Genomic DNA, 18414 nt, shown 5'->3' with positions numbered 1-18414 from the left:
AAATCCAAGGAATAAAAGTAGTAAAATTTTACTAGTAAAATTTGAGGGAAAATTGAGCACCACCACTTTTGGAATGGAAGACGAGTCGTGTTTCCCTGATTTGTGTTTTTTAAACCTTATAGTCGTGTCATAGGACATCTGGAAAGGTGAATGAAGCACAGTTTTGCACTCAGTGGTCCACAGTAAAGCACATGTCTGTGCGGCACCACCCGGATCAACAACTGTACCACTGCGATACTTCATTTTGTGTATTCTTTACATTTTTACCATTTATGGGTGTATTCCTCAGTACTGTACTTTAATTTTGCCTGGTTATTTTTGCTTTTTTGTTTTTGGTAGTAGGGATTGAACGCAGGGGCATTTTACCAGTGAGCTATATCCCCTTTTTATTTTTTATTTTGAGACAGGGCCTCACTAAGTTGCTGCAGCTGGCCTTGAACTTAAGGTCTTTCTGCTCAGCCTTTTAGTGTGCACCACCATACCCAGCTTGTCTTAATATTTTTGAACTATATAAATTGAATCATACAGTGTACATTCTTCTGTGGCATTTTTTTTTTTTTTTTTTGGAGGGAGGGTGCCAGGGATTGAACTCAGAGGCATTCAACCACTGACCACATCCCCAGCCCTATTTTGTATTTTGTTTAGAGACAGGGTCTCACTGAGTTGCTTAGTGCCTTAGTTTTGCTGAGGCTGGTTTTGAAATCTTGATCCTCCTGCCTCAACCTCCTGAGCTGCTGGGATTACAGGCCTGTTCCACTGCATAATCTTTTGGTTCAACATATTGGTGAAATATGCCTATGTTATTTGTAAAGTAGTTTGCTGATATTTTCAATTCTATTTACTGTTCAGTATATGATTTTACCACAGTTTTAAAAATCTATTCTGTTCATACACATTTGGGTTATGTCCAAGTTTTTGCTGTAATGAATAATGAATATATTAGTATACATGTAAGTGCTGTGTCTATTCGTAGAAATGGAATATTTAGGGCATGAATGTGTATATCTCTTCAACTAGAGTGGATAATGTCAAAACACATTTTCAAAGTGTTTACCTACTATTGTGATGGGAGGTCTTTTTATTTGATTTACCTTCATAAATGTGTTGGTCTTTTTTATTTTAGCATTCTAGTGAGTAAGTATGCGCCTCACTGCAATTTTAGACTGGGTAAAAAAATAAGATTCAGGGCTGGGGGTATAGCTAGTGGGTGCAAGGTCCCTGAGTTCAAGCCCCAGTACCTGCTCCCAAATCCAACTAAATACTGTCTACTGGGGACATACTTTAGATTTCAAAAACAAAAGTTAGTGAGTGGAAAAGCCATATCATGAAAATAACATAACATGAGCTGGAGTGAACCAGGTGCGGTGGCACACACTTGTAATTCCAGCTACATGGGAGACTGAGATTGGAGGATTGTGAATTCAAGGCCAGTCTCAGCAACTGAAGGAGGCGCTGTCCCAAAATAAAATAAAAAATACCTTGGGATATAGCTCAGTGGTAAGGCATCCTTGGGTTCAATCCCTGGTACAAAAAGAAAAAAATTAAAAAAAGAGAATAAAAAACAAAAAATATGGAGTAGTTATACTGGCCTCCGAATGGCTTTAAAACAAAAAAATGAAAATTATTTTCATAATTTTATAGTGATAAGAAAGTTAATCCATCAGGATTATAAAACAGTTTTATGATTCTATATGCATCCAATAACAGAACCCCAAATACATAAAGCAAAAATTGACAGAATAAAAGAGGAAAATAGACAATTGATGGTAATAGTTGAAGGTTTAAATATCCTACTTTCAATAATGGGTAAAACAATTAGACAAAAGATTAAAAAGGAAGGGGCTGGGGGGATAGCTCAGTCGGTAGAGTGCTTGCCTTGTAAGCACAGGCCCTGGGTTCAATCCCCAGCACCCAAAAAAAAAAAAGATTAAAAAGGAAATGGAAAACCTGGAAAACAGTAAGAACTAACTGTGTCTAACAAATAGTTATAGAAAATTACATCCAACAACACAACATATATTCTTTTCAGGTGTGCTTGGAACCTTCTTTGGGATAGCCCATATGGGAGGCCATAATATAAGCCTCACTAAATTTGAAAGGATTAACATCACACTAGATATGTTCTCAAACCATAATGGAATGGAACTGGAAGAAAATAACAGAAGAAAAGCTTGGAAGTTAGAGAGAGAGAGATTAACACACTTCAGACTAACCAATGGGTCAAAAGGAATTCACAACTTAAATTAGGATATACTTTGAAATGAATGAAAGTGATGACACAGTATATCAAAACTATGGGATGCAGACAGAGAGTTCTTAGAAGTTTATAACAGGACTGTATTAAGAATTTTTTCCTTTTTTTTTTTTTTTTTTTCCATTGCAGCATTGGGACTTGAACCCAGGGTCACTCTACCTCTGAGCTATGTCCCCACCCCTTTTAATTTTTTATTTTGAAGCAGGGTTTAGCCTAGTTGCTCAAGCTGCCCTCAAAATTGTGACCCTCTTGCCTCAGTCTCCCAAGCCACTGGGATTACAGGGGTGTACCACTATACCTAGTTAAGAATGTATTTAAAAAGAAGAAAAAAATCAAGTCAACCTAACTTTCTAACTTAAGATACTAAGAAAAGATGAGCAAACTAACCAAAGCAAGAAAAGAAAAAATAAAGATTTAGAATGGAAATTAATGAAAAAGGTAATACAAAATGGAAAAAGTCATTAAAACCAAAAGTTGGTTCTTTGAAAAGACAAACTAGGGCTGGGGGTATAGCTCAGTTGGTAGAGTGCTTGCCTTGCATGCACAAGGCCCTGGGTTCAATCCCCAGCACCGCAAAAAAAAAAAAAAAAAAAAAGAAGTAGGAAAAGTTTATAGGGCTGGGGAGATAGCTCAGTCGGTAGAGTGCTTGCCTTTTAAGCACAAGGCCCTGGGTTCGATCCCCAGCACCAAAAAAAAGAAAAGAAAAGACAAACTAGACTGACAAAGGAAAAAAAGAAAGAAAACCAAAATAAATAAAACCATAAATGAAAGAGGGGACATTAATAATACTGATCTCACAAATAAAATGCCTTAATAGGTAACACTGTGAACAAGTATATGCCAACAAATTAGATAACTACTATAAAATAGAAATTTTCCTGGACGTATACAGACTACTTAAAAAATAATCTGAATAAATGTATAACAAGCAAAATGTTTGAATTAGTAAATAACAAATCCTCACCTGGAAAATCCCAGTACTAGATAACTTCACTGGTGAATTCTACCAGAAGCTCAAAGAAAAATCTTTCACAAATTCTTCCAAAAATAGAAGAGAATGGAACACTATCAGCTCTAATGAGAATTACCAGACACCAGAATTACCCAGACACCAAAATCAAAGACATTGCAAGAAAAGCAAATCGTAGACCAATATTCCTTATGAATATAGATGCAAAAATCCTCCACAAAGTTTTAGCAAGTCAATCTAGCAACAAATAAAAATGATTATACACTGTGACCAAGTAGGATTTATTGTAGGGAATGCAAGGTTGGTTTAGCATTTAAAAATTGACTAATATAATATACCAAATTAATAGAATAAAGGAAGAAAGTACATGAGCATATCAGTAGATGTAGGATCCTACAAAGTAGGAATAAGAGGTGACTTCTTCAATCTGACCTATGGTGACCTCACAGCAAACACCATACCTAATGGTAAATGACTGAATGCTTTCCCTGTAAATTCAGAGATAAGATGAGACTATCTGTTCTCATCACCTATTGTATAGTGGAGGTTCTAAACTGGAGCAGTTGTACAGTTAAGCAATGAAATAAAATGCAACTAGATTGGAAAGGAAGGAGTGAAAGTATCTCTGTGATCCAGATGACATGATTATAGTCCTATATAAGTAGTCCTAAGGAATCCCCTAGAAAATTTCTACATCTAATAAGTTCAGCAAAGTTGCAGGATATAGGATTGATATACAAAATCAATTGCTATTCACTAGCAATGAGAAATTCATTGAAGTCAAGGAAACCATTCTATTTACAATAGTGTCAAAAAGAATAAAATCCATTAGGAATCCATTTAACAAAAGAACTGCAAAACTTACAGAAACTACAAAACATTGTTGTTTGCAATTAATGAAGGCCTAAATAATGGTAAAGATACCTTATATCCGTGGCTTGGAATATTTAATATAGTTAAGACTGCAATAATCTTCAGATTTATCTCCATATTCGCTACACTCCATACCAAAGTCCACAACCTTTTTTATATTTCAGCACACAAACTAATACTAAAATTCATACAGAAACTTGAGAACCCAGAATAGTAAAAACAATTTGAAAAAAGAAAGTGTTGAAAAACTCATACTTCTTTATTTCATCATGACTTTAGTCTACATTTTTCTAATTGCTAACAGGGTTGATCATCTTTTCATGTAATTGTTGGTAATTCATGCATCCTTTTGTGAAGCACCTGTTTATGTCTTTTATCCAGGAAAAAAAAAAAAAAAAGATTTCAATTTTAGAGCAGTTTTAGGTTTACAGAAAGATTGAGCAGAGAGGGCCTGCATGCTTCCACTCCGTCTTACATTTTTGTGGCACATGTTAAAGTTGTTGAACTAATATTGACACATGATTATCCATGTAATTATCTACCTTTAAAGAATCATATACAATAATTTTATTGCCTAAAAATTCCCTCTGCCTCACCCCTTCATCCCTTTCCTTAAACCGCTGAACCCTTGTCAACATCTGATTTTTGAAATTATTTTTATGGTTTTACCCTTTTCTAAATGTTATATGGTTGGAATCATACAGTACCTAACCTTCTCATATTGACTTCTTTAATTTATCAATATGCATTTAAGGTTTTTCATGTCTTTTTTTTCTTTTTATCACTGAATAATATGCCATTGTCTGAATTTACCACAGTTTGTTTATCCAGTTTCTATTGAAAAACACCTTGATTGCTTCCAGTTTCTACCAATTATGAATGTGGTAATCAGCTTTCTGTAGCTGTGTCAAAATAACTGAGAAAAACAACTTAAAAGGAAGAAAGACTTATTTGGGATCAGTTTCAGAGATTTCAGTCCACACTCTTGGCCCCAGGATTGTGGTGGGTCTGTGGCAGGGTAAACGTCATGGCAAGGCATGGGGTGGAACAAAGCTGCTCACCTTGATGGCCAGCAGGCTAAGAGAAAGAGCTTGCTTTTATTAAAAATACCCTTCCCCCAAACCCATTAAGCTATGAGTCTGTACATGGATTAATCCATTTATGAAGTCAGAGCCCTTATAGTCTAGTCACGTCCTGAAGGCCTTACCTCTGAAGTCTGCTGCTTTGGGAACCAAGCCTTGAACGCACGAGCTTTTGGGGGATGTTTAATATCTAAACCGTAACAATGAATAAAATTCTATATGCTTTTGTATGTAGCTTTTTGTGGACATAAATGTCTGCCTCATTGGGTAAATACCCAGGTGCACAATTGCCCAGTCATATGGTGAGACTCCATTTGGCTTTACAAAAAACTGCCAGCCTGTCTTCAAAAGTGGCTGTGGCGTTTGACATTCCCACCAATGTGAGCGAAAGTCCCTGTGGCCCCCTGTCCCCCCTGCACTTGGTGTCTGTGTTTCGTGTTCTGGGCATTCTGCAGGTGTGCAGTAGGACATTGTTTTAATGCTGTGTTGCGCGAAGCCATCCATGGCCAGCAGAATAAAACCAGGCTTGGTGAGCTTCCAGATGGGGGAATCTGGCTCCGAGGAACTGGCAATCACTGAGAGATTGTTCCAGGTCGCCTGGAGTACGTAGTTTCCGTGCAGTGGCTCACTGCTGGAATTTGCAGGTCCTGCTGGGATGACCCAGTAGAACAAAATGGCTTGCTTAACTCCACCCCATCCTGTTTCTCACAGAAGCAGCTCCTCCTGGTCCCCCTTTTACCGGTACGACTATAAATAGAGGACAGGTAGGCTCTTCCATCTTTGTTAGAGCCAGATCTTAGCATGACTCAATCCATCATGTCCCCTGATTCTGAAAAGACAATTGTCTCCTGTGGTTTTTCTATTAAATAAGTTTCTTAGCGATTAATTTACAGTCAGTCTGGCCCATCCCGCCGACAGGAACCCTTTTCCTAACCCATGCTGGATGTGTGACGAGACTCGAGAGTGTGTGATAATACTTCATTGTTTTCAGTTCCCTAATGGCATGTGATATGCAGCATATTTCATATATGAAGTTATCATCTGTATATCATCTTTGGTGAGGCATATGTTCAGATAATTTGCCCAGTTTTAAAATATTTAATTTGCAGATTTTAATTGTTTGATCAGTTTACAGAAAATTGAGTGGGTAACAGAGTTCCTATGTAAGGAGGTGTGTACCTCCACCAGTGTCTCCTGTAATTAACATCTTGTATTAGTGCAGTGTGCTTGTTACAGTTGATTAGCCAATATTGATATGTTGTAATTAACTGAAGTCTGTAGTACACATTAGGATTTGCTCTTGTGTTGTGCCTCTTTACAAATGTGTGATGATACACATGCACGTTACAGTGCCATACACAGTAATTTCACTGCACCAGAAATTCCCTTCCTGCTCAGCCTTGTTTGCATTGAGCCTCCAGCAGTTCTTCAGTTATAATTTAGATTTTCCTATATCAGTTTTTTAAAATTCTGCCTTCTTTCAGGATTTTCTCCTTCTCTTTTGTTTTCTGCAGTATGAATATGATATACCGAGGTGTAGACTTTTTGATAATTATCCCGATTGGTGTTCTTTGAGCTTCCTGGATATATGATTTGGTGTTTGTCATTGATTTTAGAAAATTCTGTCACTTTTTTACAGAAAATATTTCTTCTGTTCCTTTCTCTCTTCTGATATTCTCATTATTCGTGTATTAGGCCTCTTGTAATTGTCCCGTGATTATTGGATATTCTTTTCTGTTTTTTTCCATTTTCTTTTCTCTTTGCTTTTTAGTTCTCGAAGTTTCTATTGACTTATCTTCAAGGTTGCTGATTTTCTTGGCTATTTTCAGTCCTCTGATAACTTTTGAAATCTTTCTCATTTCTGTTAGTGTTTTTGATTTGCAGCATTTCCTTTTTCTTAGTTTCCTTGTCTTTGTTTATGTTATCCAGAGCCCTTAACATATTAGTCCCAGGCCTTTTACCTTTTTTGATAATTCCAGAATCCCTGCCTTAGTGGAACCTGGTTCTGATGCTTGCCTTGCCCCTCAGACTTTCCTTCTGCCTCTCGGCTTGTCATTTTTTATTTTTGCTGAAAGCTGAATGTGATGTCCTTTTAAAAAGAAATGAGATAAATAGTCTTTTTCCTTTTTTAAATTTGTTCTGTTTAGTTATACGTGACAGTAGAATGTATTTTGACATACCACACATACATGGAGTATAACTAAGCATTCTTGTGGTTGAACATGAGGTGGAGTTACACTGGTTGTGTGTTCATATATGAGCACAGGAAAGTCATGTCCGATTCACTCTACTGCCTTTCCTATTCCCATCTTCCTTCCCTTCCCTTCATTCCCCTTTGTCTAATCCAGTGAACTTCTGTCCCCCCTTATTCTGTGTTAGCATCCCCATATCAGAGAGAACATCCAGCCTTTGGTTTTGGGGATTGGCTTATTTCACAAGCATGGCAGCCTCCAGTTCCATCCAGGTAAACTGACTTTCTGCGTGAAGTCTCAGGTTCATCTGCTAGGGAATCAGGCTGTGCAGAACACCAAGCGACCCTCAGTACCTGGAGAATGAGAGCCTGTGAAGTTGGTGTAGCCCGTGCACGCGTTGTCATTCAGTGAATTCTGACACTGTGGGATGACGCAAACGCGTCCCGTCCACGTTGGTGGTGTAGCGCACTGCCCCTAGTGTTCCGGTCCACGTTGGTGGTGTAGCGCACTGCCCCTAGTGTTCCGGTCTACGTTGGTGGTGTAGCGCACTGCCCCTAGTGTTCCGGTCTTCGTTGGTGGTGTAGCGCACTGCCCCTAGTGTTCTTGTTTTCATCTCCCCTTTCATGTTTGGGTTTCCCTAGAGATGATTTTTTGTTTTTAATAGTACTAGGAATTGAACCTAGACCTTGCACTTGCTAGGCAAATGCTTACCTTTAAGTTACATTTTCAGCCCTTTTTTAAAATTTTGAGACAGGGTCTAGCTAAGTTGTATACATTGGTCTCAAACTTGTGATCCTCTTGCCCCAGCCCCCAGGTAGCTGGGATTGTAGGTGTGCACCACCATGCCTAGCCAGGGGACTTCTTAAATGAGGTCTGAGGTTTACTTTTCTTTCAGCTACAATTCCCTGTCACACTCTGGTGATGTGAGAGTGAAGTTTTTGGGGAGCAGAAGCTTTCCATAATCTCATGATTGGGCCTCAGTCTTTTAGTGAGCTTGTGAGTCAGGAAGGCAAGAGGGGCTGAAATTGATCATAGCTCTGTCCCCACATCCATTAGGCTCTGATAAAGTCAAAGTTCGTTAGGCATCTGGCAAAATAGCTTTCCTGATTGCAGACCACTTTTAAGGAGTACAGAACCCTCTGAACTCATGCTATAGAATCAGGGCAAGCACTGTACCAACTGAGGTATATCCCAGCCCTGCAGATTAGTTTTGATAGAATTGATGTCTTTATGATAATGAACACTGGGATTCATGAGTATGGCATGTATATATTTTCCTCTTTTTATATTTTCTTTAATTTCTCTAAATGATGTTCCATTATTGTCTCCATAGGGTTCTTTGACTTGTTTTGTTACATTTAGATAGTTGATTTCTTTTATATCTATTCTAACTAGTCTTACAAATTATTTCTTCTCAATTTTTTTTGGTTTGGTATTTCAAAAATTGGCTAATTTTTCTGAACTGGCCTTTAATTTAGTAATATTACTGAATTCACTTATTTATTCTAGTAGCTTATCTGATACCTTTGTTGGGGGGGTTCTGTGTATACAATGATGTCTTTTGCAAATAATTACATTTTCATTTTTACTGTCTAATACTGTTATTTCTTTTTCTTTGCATTGTCCTGGACCCCTGGAATATACCTATAATCCCAACTAGTTTGAAGGCTGAGGCAGGAGGATTGCATGTTTAATGCTAGTCTGGGAAATTTAGCAAGACCCTGTCTCCAAAATATTAAAAGAGCCGGAGAGGGTTGGGGTTGTGGCTTAGTGGTAGAGCACTTACCTAGCATGTGTGAGGCACTGGGTTCGAGTCTCAGCACTGCATATAAATAAATAAATAAATAAATAAATAAATAAATAAATAAATAAATAAACAAACAAATAAAAATAAAGGTCCATCAACAACTAAAAAATTTTCAAAAAATAAAAAGAACTAGTAATGTAGTTCAGTGGCAAAGTACTTGCCTAGCACATGCAAAGGCCCTGAGTTCAATCCCTAGCACACACAAAAATTAGCATGCTTTAGGCCAGGTATTACATTTGTTTCTGTAATGGCTAGATAGCAATATTCTGTGCTCTGAGGGCCCTAAGATTTGGGTCACAACTGTTCTACCATTCTAGCACAAATGCCATAGGTGATCCTTCAGCAAACAACCATTGCTGGATTCCAGTAAAACTTTGTTTATAGATACTGAAATTCAATTTTTTTTTTTGTTTGTTTTTGTTTTTTGGTACTGGGGATTGAACTCATGGCACTCGACCATGAGCTACATCCCCAGCCCTATTTTGTATTTTATTCAGAGGCAGGGTCTCACTGAGTTGCTTAGTGCCTTGCTTTTGCTGAGACTGACCTTGAACTCTCATCTTCCTGTCTCAGCCTCCCAAGCCAGTGGGATTGTAGGTGTGCCCCAACACATCCAGCTGAAATTAAAATTTTATATAGTTTTTATATTTCATAAAATATTATTTGGAGTGTTAAAAAGAATGGGAGTGTAGCTCAGTGGGGAAAGACTACTTGTCCAGCATGCATGCGGCCCAGGGTTCAGTCCTAAGCCCTGTGAAAACAAAGTCTTTAAAAAGCATTCTTAACTTGTACAAAACAGACAGTGGGTCAAATTGGCCCTCGAGCCGCAGCATGCCATCCCTGCATTAGGCTATACTTACGTATTTGTATATCTAAACTAAAGATATATGTGCTTTGCTTTTGCTTTTAATCACCAGAGTAGCATGTGCTCGGTGTAAAACTAAAGTCCTTCAGAAATACTATATAGAAAATAAAAGCCATTCCCCTATAAAGCTCACACTGTGACAGTTGCTTAAAATTGTTTGGATTATATTCTAGAAATTGTTCTTATACAAATACATTGAATTTTATAATGATTTATAATTCAGTCTTTTGAACTGATTTTGTGCTGTTTTATTTTCAAGGTGCAGCAGGCAGTTGAAGAAGAAAATTGTTGCTTTGGAACTATTGATACCTGGTTATTACACAAGCTCACAAAAGGTAAAAGTGATCTGATAGATCTATCTCAAGTAAGTGAAATTGGACGGAGAGAAAGGATTTGCCTACAATGAAGTAGAAGTTACCTTTTCCTTCTTATATCCCAGACACACTACTCCTGGATGTGATGGTGCCTACCTGTAATCCCAGTAGCCCGGGAGGCTGAGGCAGGAAGATTGAGAGTTCAAAGTCAGCCTCAGCCACTTAGTGAGGCCCTGTCTTTAAATAAAATACAAAAAAGGGCTAGGGTTGTGGCTCGGCTCAGTGGTTAAGAGCCACCGGGTTCAATCGCCAGTACCAAAAAATAAAATAAAATTGTGATGGAACCTCAGATATAAGATTGGGCAACAGTCTTGATTTTAAGAGTGGTAAAAATCAAGTTGAGTACCATATCTGCCCCATTGCAGTTGGATATAACCTATTATGGGCCTTCACTTAGCAGCTCTGAGCCTCTTTCCTCATCTTCAAATTGGGGGTCAGAAAGTGACAATATCTGTAAAAGTGCTTTCATAAGCTATAAAAGTTCACAAAGAGAAGTGGGAAATTTCTCTGGAGACTATTTTGGAAATATACATTTTGGAATGAATCTGAGGGTTGGCAAAGGAAGAGATCATAAACTAAGGATAGATTTTTGTTATTATCTGATAATAAATGTATTATTCCCCATGTAAATCTAGGTTCTCAATATGCCACCGATTTTTCAAATGCCAGTACAACTGGACTTTTTGATCCATATGAGGTAAAGACTTTTTCTTCTTCTTTCTCAATTGGCAATTTTTGTAAAATTTCAATGGGGTTCTTTTAATTTTTTAAAATTAATTTATTTTTAATTGATGAAACTTGTACGTATTTATTTTGTACAATGCAGTGTTTTGAAATGTGTATGTAGATTTGTCAATTTGTACGTTCTGATGATGTGTTTTCATGCACAGATGTGTTGGAGCAGGCTCATTACCTCCATGATTTCCGTACCGCTCTCTCTCCTGCCTCCTGTGAAGGACACAAGGTAATAATGAACATCAGACATGACAACCAGCAGCCCTGTCCTTGAATTCTTTTTGCTCTGTTGGGAAAGAGCATTTTATTACATGCCTGGGGTGCTTGTATGTTCATTATATAACTTGTTGGCCTCTGCTGAAAACAGTTTGCTGAATTTTAGAATTAATATTCCTAGAACTCTAACCAACTTTTTAATCAATCTTATTTGAAGCCACAATTTTGGATCAGTGGATGAAGAGATATTTGGTGTGCCTATACCAATAGTTGCCTTGGTAAGTAAAAAACACGAGGGTTTCTCTTTGTACTGTAGAAACTAAATGAACAGAGACTAGCTATAAGAGAGACAGAAGGTCCCGACAGAGTACCGTTAGAGTAATAGGGCTAGAGCTATAGCTCTCACAGAACCCTTGACTGGCGTGCACCACTGAGTGTCCCTGTATTCCATCCCCAGCACTGAAGAAAAATCAATTAAAGTATTCTTCTTTTCCTTTTCAAGTTAAAGGATCCTGGACATGCAAAAGTGTCCTCTGTATTATGCAAAGGAACCGCTGGGCCAGCCTTCTGTCGTGAAAGCAGCTCATAACTTTTTCCTTACTATGTATTGTCTTCCAGAAAAGTGTGTTACATTTTTTGAAGATGCATTCTGGGTAATGTTTGGTTTATATTTGATATTATGAGACAAAAAACAGTGACGGGGCCAGTGTTTAATTTGTATTGGATGCAGTATATTCATAAACAGTCATAGAACAATTTAAATTAGAGGAGAAAGTTGTGTTTGTGTTTTGAAAAATCCTTATTAAGCATCTACCCCTATAAAAACTGGTGTAAAAATTTTTTAATTTTGTTGTTTTTGATTTATGTAAAGGTCCTTTCCTCATTATTCTTTTTTCTCTGGCTAGATGAGGAGTCAAAAGTTGGACCCCCCCAGCCCCCCGAATTTGCTAGCGATTAACAGGCTGCGTAGAAACTCCAGTGTGGCCTTTTATTTTCTGTAGCAGCATAAGCAGCAGGCAGAGACCCAGTGTCCCTAGATGAATGGTTTCCATAGTAGCTGACCAGCAGGCAAGGGGAACGGAAGTTAATTCCCAGGTTACAAATTCATGGTCATTTAGGAAGAATCAGTTTTACTCAGTTGGGGGATAGGTTTAGGAGTAGATTAAGGTATAACTGGAACAATTATAGATTAGTGAAGAAGGGTTATTTAGGTGAGTTTTATTTTTATTTAAGTTACTTAATTATTGTGTTGAGTCTTGAACCAGGGTCTTGACATGCTAGGCCTGTGCGCTGCCACTGAGTTATATTCCTCAGCCCTAGATTAACCCTGTCTTTAGCATATGGCCATATAACACTGGGGAAGTGGCTCAGTGGTAGACCTCTTGCTTGGCAAGCATGAGGCCCTGGCTCGACCCCCAGCGTCACTGAAAATAAAAATATTTGGTCCTATAAAGCCAGTCACACAGGTGCACTTGAAATGATGAGGCAGAAGGATCATTTGAGCCCAGGGTTTCAGGACTAGCCTGGATAGCATAACAACATCTTTAAAAAAAATTAAAGTAGGACTAGGAATATATCTCAGTGCTAGAATGCTTGTCTGAGGCCCCGAGTTCAATCGCCAATACTGGAAAAAAAAAAAGTTTTTTTAAAAAAATATTTTTTAGGGGCTGGGGATATAACTCAGTTGGTAGAGTGCCTGCCTCGCAAGCACAAGGCCCTGGGTTCAATCCCCAGCACTGCAAAAAAAAAAAAAAAAAAAAAAAAAAAATATATATATATATATATATACATATATATATATATATATTAATTGTTGTTGGACCTTTATTTGTATTTCTTTATATGCAGTGCTGAGAATTGAACCCAGTGCCTCTGACATGCTAAGCAAGTGCTCTACCACTGAGCCCCAGCCCCAGCTCCTGAAAAAAATTTTTAGTAAATATAAATAAATAAATATAACATTACTGTGTATGTACTAGGTTTAATTATATTAACAAAATATATTCTAATTTTCTTACAAAAATACATGGTTGGAGCTGAGTGCAGTGGTGCACTCCTGTGCTACTGAGGAACTGAGGCAGGAGGATTGCAAGTTAAAAGCCATCCTGGGCAATTTAGCCAAATCATGTCTCAGGGCTGGGGATGTAGCTTAGGGGTAAAGTGCTCCTGTGTTAAATCCCTGGTATTGAGAACACACACACACACGTGCACACACATATATGGTTGGGAAAGGACTGATTTTGACTTAGATATGTTTCAATTTAAACATTTCGCCCATCACTTTTTTTTTTAATTGTCTGAGGATGGAACCCAGCAACTCCTGCATGCTAGGCAAGTACCCTGCTGCAGAGCTACACTCTCAGCCCTACCCATCATGCTTAATAAAAGAGAACTTGTGCAGTTATTTTGACTAGTGAATGGAAAACTGTAAGTTGAAAATGAAAAATCTTAATTTTTTTCTATAGTTTTAATTTTGACCTTTATTTCTTAAGATTATTTATATGATGCTTAAAAGTGATGAAGTAGATTGCCCACTAAAAATTCCTGTGGCAAAAACAAGCAAACAAACAAAACCAATAATAAAAATTTCCAAGGCACATTAGTTAACCACACAAGCTGGTCCTAAAGAGACTCCGGTCCTATAGATTTTGCTCCCTCTTCTCTTTGGAATGTTATTTTTTTAATTTGAGGAAAAGACAAACGAGAACATAAAACATTTAATCAGAAGACTGCAGTAAGTGAGGCAGTGAAGTATAATGATGTGGACCCCTGCTAAGGGTGGTAGGTCTGACATTTGAACACTTTTGGTAGGTTGGTGACCAGCAATCGGCCATGTTTGGAGAGTGCTGCTTCCAGACAGGAGATGTGAAATTAACCATGGGAACTGGAACTTTTTTGGATATTAATACTGGAAATGACCCTCAACATACTGTTGGAGGTAAATAATTAGAATTTATTGTGGTCTAATGTCAACTTGTATATTCATGTGTGTTTGGTGACCCCTAGGCTATTTCCCCATTTTATGTTAAGGATATTTTCAACACATTAATATTCTTAGAAACAGTTAATCCCCATTTTTAAAAATTTCCTTTAAACTAGTAACATTAAAAAACAGTAGAGGACTGGGTGCTGATACACATGCCTATAATCCCAGCAGCTCAGGAAGCTGAGGCAGGAGGATACAAGTTCAAAGCCAGCCTCAGCAATTTATCAAGACTGAAAGCAACCTAGTAAGACCCTGTCTCAAAATAAATAAAAAGGACTGGGGTTGTGGCTCAGTGGTTAAGCACTCCTGGGTTCAATCCCAAATACTATTAAAAAAAAAAAAAGAAGAAAAAAATGTTCTATAAAAAAAAAAAAAAAAAAAGAGTGATTTGGTCAGCTTTCCAAATATTTGTCTGTATTACATGTTATATTTAAAACTTCTTAAGGTTCTAAATATATCCCCCCCTTTTATTTTGTGGTGCTGGAGATTGAGTCCAGGTCCTTACATGTGCTAGACAAGTACTCTACCAATAAGTTACATGTTTCCTATTTATTAAAGAATTACTCTTTCTCTGAACTTTTTTGTGATAGTTGTCAACTAGTGATGCATGCATGTTTCAAGTCTTAATGATAGCAGATGACAGTTGCCAAGAATTTACAGATGTGCAAACAAAGAAATCTAGATTGTAGAACTATTCCCTGGAGGTCTGGGGCTCTTGGTTTAGACTGTTTCCCTCACATGACTACTTAGATCTGAGTTTTAAAATCTTTTTTCCTGGCTTCCGTACCCAATCCAGCTGTTCATTTCCCCCTAACTGGTAAAGTGAAAGCTAGAAAATGTTGATCATTATACTTGGCTGTTTGTATTTAGGAGCCTTGTTTGGATACCAGAGGTAGATACAGCAGCATAGCTTTCTAGCAAACTGATCTTGTAGTAACTTTTACTTCTCCAAATATTTATTGTCATTCTTCTAGAGATATAAGCATGCCTACAGCTAATATAAACTAATATTTAGGAACTTAGGTTGTAGCTCAGTGTTAGCACACTTGCCTAGTATGCATGGTGCCCTGGGATCAGCCCAGCACCACAGAAACAAACAAAAAAACAAAAAAACTAATATTTATTGTTCATATTCTATGCCAGGCACTGGGCTAAATTTTTAAAATTCTTTTCATGTGTTAACTCAGTTTATTCCTACAACAGCTCTCTGCCATAGGCCATTTTACAGTGGAGGGAAGGCTAAGAGGTTAGAAATTTGAAAGATCACAACTAGGTAGTGAGAGAGGGCTGGAATCTGAACCCAAGTGGTCTGACCTAATAGGCACTTTTCTGTTTTTTTTGTTTTTTTGTTTTTTTGTTTTTAATTGCATCGTTCTATAATGGGCACAGTGCACATGCCTGTAAATTCCAGCGACTCAGGAGGCTGAGGCAGAAGGATTGCAAGTTCAAGGCCAGCCTCTGTAATTTAGTGAGACCCTAAGCAACTTGGTGATAACCTGTCTCAAAATAAAAAATAAAGTGGTTACATGCCTCTGGGTACCTAAATAAATAAATAAATCATTATCTTCTGTTGGAACAGTCTCTCTAATGATTTGTATACCTATTACATGACTTCATTTGTTTGCTTGCTTTCTAAGGCTTTTATCCATTGATCGGGTGGAAGATTGGGCAAGAAGTTGTGTGTTTAGCTGAAGGCAATGCAGGAGACACTGGAAGTGCCATAAAATGGGCTCAGCAATTAGGTAAGTGGATTTTCAAATGGATTTCACAGGTTGGACTTAGGAATTCTAGTATGCCACATGATTGTATATCAGTAGGCAACAAATGGGTATTTATTTAAATAAAACATTGCGATGTCACAGAGTAGAAGAAAATATGGAATTGTTATGGTGGTAAAAGCTAGGTATACAGGAACCACAAAGGAAAAGAATAATAGACTTAAGTGTCTAAAGTATCAGAATGTGTAGGGGGAAATGTCATAGGTAAAATAAAAAGGTTGATAAAAACGGGCTGTGGATATAGCTCAGTTGATAGAGTGCTTGCCTCTCATGGACAAAGCCCTGGGTTCAATCCCCAGCACCACAATAACAACAAAAAACAAAACAAAACAAAAAAGGTTGATAAAAACAATTTGTAGTGTATGTCAGGAAAATGAATAAAATGACAAAAGATGGACAAAGGAATACAGGTATTTCATAATAAAATGACTATTACAAACTGTTGCTCACAGCCAGTATTCAAATTAATGCATTTAATATTACCTGTTGCTGGGCAGAGTGGCACACAGCTATAATCCCAGCTACTGGAGAGGCTGAGGCAGGAGGATTGCAAGTTCAAGACCAGTCTTAGTGAGACTATGTCTCAAAATTTGAAAAGGCTTGGGGTTAGCTCAGTGGTGGGCATCCGCAGGTTCATTGCCCAGTACCACAGACACAGAACAACTTTTCTTTGTCTATTATCAATCTGTTGTCAAAGATTAATGATTTTGATGATGCTCAGCATTGGTAGAAATGTAGAAAAAAAAGTGTTATCGTTTTCCATTGGGATGATTGTTAATTAGAATGGCCTTTCTGGAAGACACCCAGGTAATATGTATCTTTTTACAGAGGGCAGACCCTTTGCATGCACTTCTGTTGATTTTCTGTTTTTTCTTTTTTTTTTTTGGGTGCTGGGGATCAAACCCAGGGCCTTGTGCTTACAAGGCAAGCACTCTACCGACTGAGCCATCTCCCCAGCCCGTTCTGTTGATTTTCATAGAAAATCATATGAGTGGCCAAGATGAATACATATAGGAATGTTTAAGTAGCAATTGGAAATAAGTTCTGTTTAGTAATAAAGCCCGTAGTAAATGTCAGTATAGTCATACAGAGCTGGGCACGGTGGCACACACCTGTAATCCCAGCAGCTGGGGAGGCTGAGGCAGGAGGTTTGAGAGTTCAAAGCCAGCCTCAGCAAAAGCAAGGCGCTAAGCAACTCAGTGAGACCCTGTCTCTAAATAAAATACAAAATAGGACTGGGGATGTGGCTCAGTGGTTGAGTGCCCCTGAGCTTTATCCTCAGTACCCCCGCCCCACAAAAAAAAGTGTATTCATACTGGGCAACAGTGTACATAGCTTGTAGTTTCATATCTTTTTTTTTTTTTTTTTTTTTTGCTACTGGGGATTTAATCTGTGACACTGTACCACTGAGCTACTACATCCCCAGCCCTTTTTTTAATTTTTTATTTTTAGACAGGGCTTTGCTAAGTTGCTGAAGGCCTCACTAATTTGCTGAGGTTGACTTGAACTTGCCATTATCTTGTTTCAGCCTCCCAGGTCACTGGAATCACAGGCATTTGCCATCTTGTCTGGCTGTAATTGCATCTTAATGATGTGGACCATATCTGTGATACGTTATGGGGGGGATGCAGCATTTAAAGGATAGCCTGTATAAGTCAGTTTTACTTCGAATTACTTTATTGAGATATTATCCATGTACATATAATGCACCAATTTAAAGTGTACATTCCAGTGTTTTTTAGAGTGTTCATATGGTGTTACACACATCACCACTATTTAATTTTAGAATATTTTTATTTCCTTTAAAAGAAACATCTTACTCATAGCACTGACACTGTTTTAACCCCATCCTTCTCACCCATATCCCTGAGCTACCATTAATCTCCTTCCTGTCTCTGGATTTGCCTGTCCCGGCCTTTTCTTCTGATGAATTGCATTATATGTGGCCCTTTGTAACTGACTTCTTCCACTAGTGTTTCCAAGGCTCACACGTGCTGTAGCATGCATTAGTGGAAGGAAAATGGGACACAGACCAGCAATGCAGAAAGCAGGCAAGGAGATCCGCACGTAGAAAGTTTTATTTGCCAGTCTGGGTCTGGCAAAGGCCATCATTCAGGAAAACAAGAGAGGCAGGAAAAACTTAGCTCTGGGGTATTTTATGGGGTCGTTTGGGGGCTTGCGTCAGGTCATGAGCTCCTGTGAGCTGCTTGCTTAAGAACTTAAGATCGCTGCTGGGACAAGTGAGGGCACGTTCCCGTGGGGTGGTTAATGAGAGGTGGGAA

At 38.1% G+C, this 18414-nt stretch overlaps 1 protein-coding gene across 1 annotated transcript in view; it reads left to right on the top strand.

Annotated features, from left to right (window-relative positions):
* Nucleotides 1-18414, top strand: part of GK5 (glycerol kinase 5) — a 67043-nt gene that overhangs the window by 23920 nt on the left and 24709 nt on the right. Inside the window, exons 6-11 of the mRNA XM_079101090.1 lie at nt 10303-10378; nt 11053-11114; nt 11308-11381; nt 11586-11646; nt 14180-14306; nt 15992-16096. Coding sequence (XP_078957216.1) covers nt 10303-10378; nt 11053-11114; nt 11308-11381; nt 11586-11646; nt 14180-14306; nt 15992-16096 — 505 coding nt within the window. The remainder of the gene's footprint in view (nt 1-10302; nt 10379-11052; nt 11115-11307; nt 11382-11585; nt 11647-14179; nt 14307-15991; nt 16097-18414) is intronic.

Source organism: Sciurus vulgaris (genome assembly GCF_902686455.1).
Source record: "Sciurus vulgaris genome assembly, chromosome: 10".
In the NCBI taxonomy this organism is placed as follows: Eukaryota; Metazoa; Chordata; class Mammalia; order Rodentia; family Sciuridae; genus Sciurus; species Sciurus vulgaris.
This window is presented reverse-complemented; position numbering and strand designations above follow the sequence as displayed.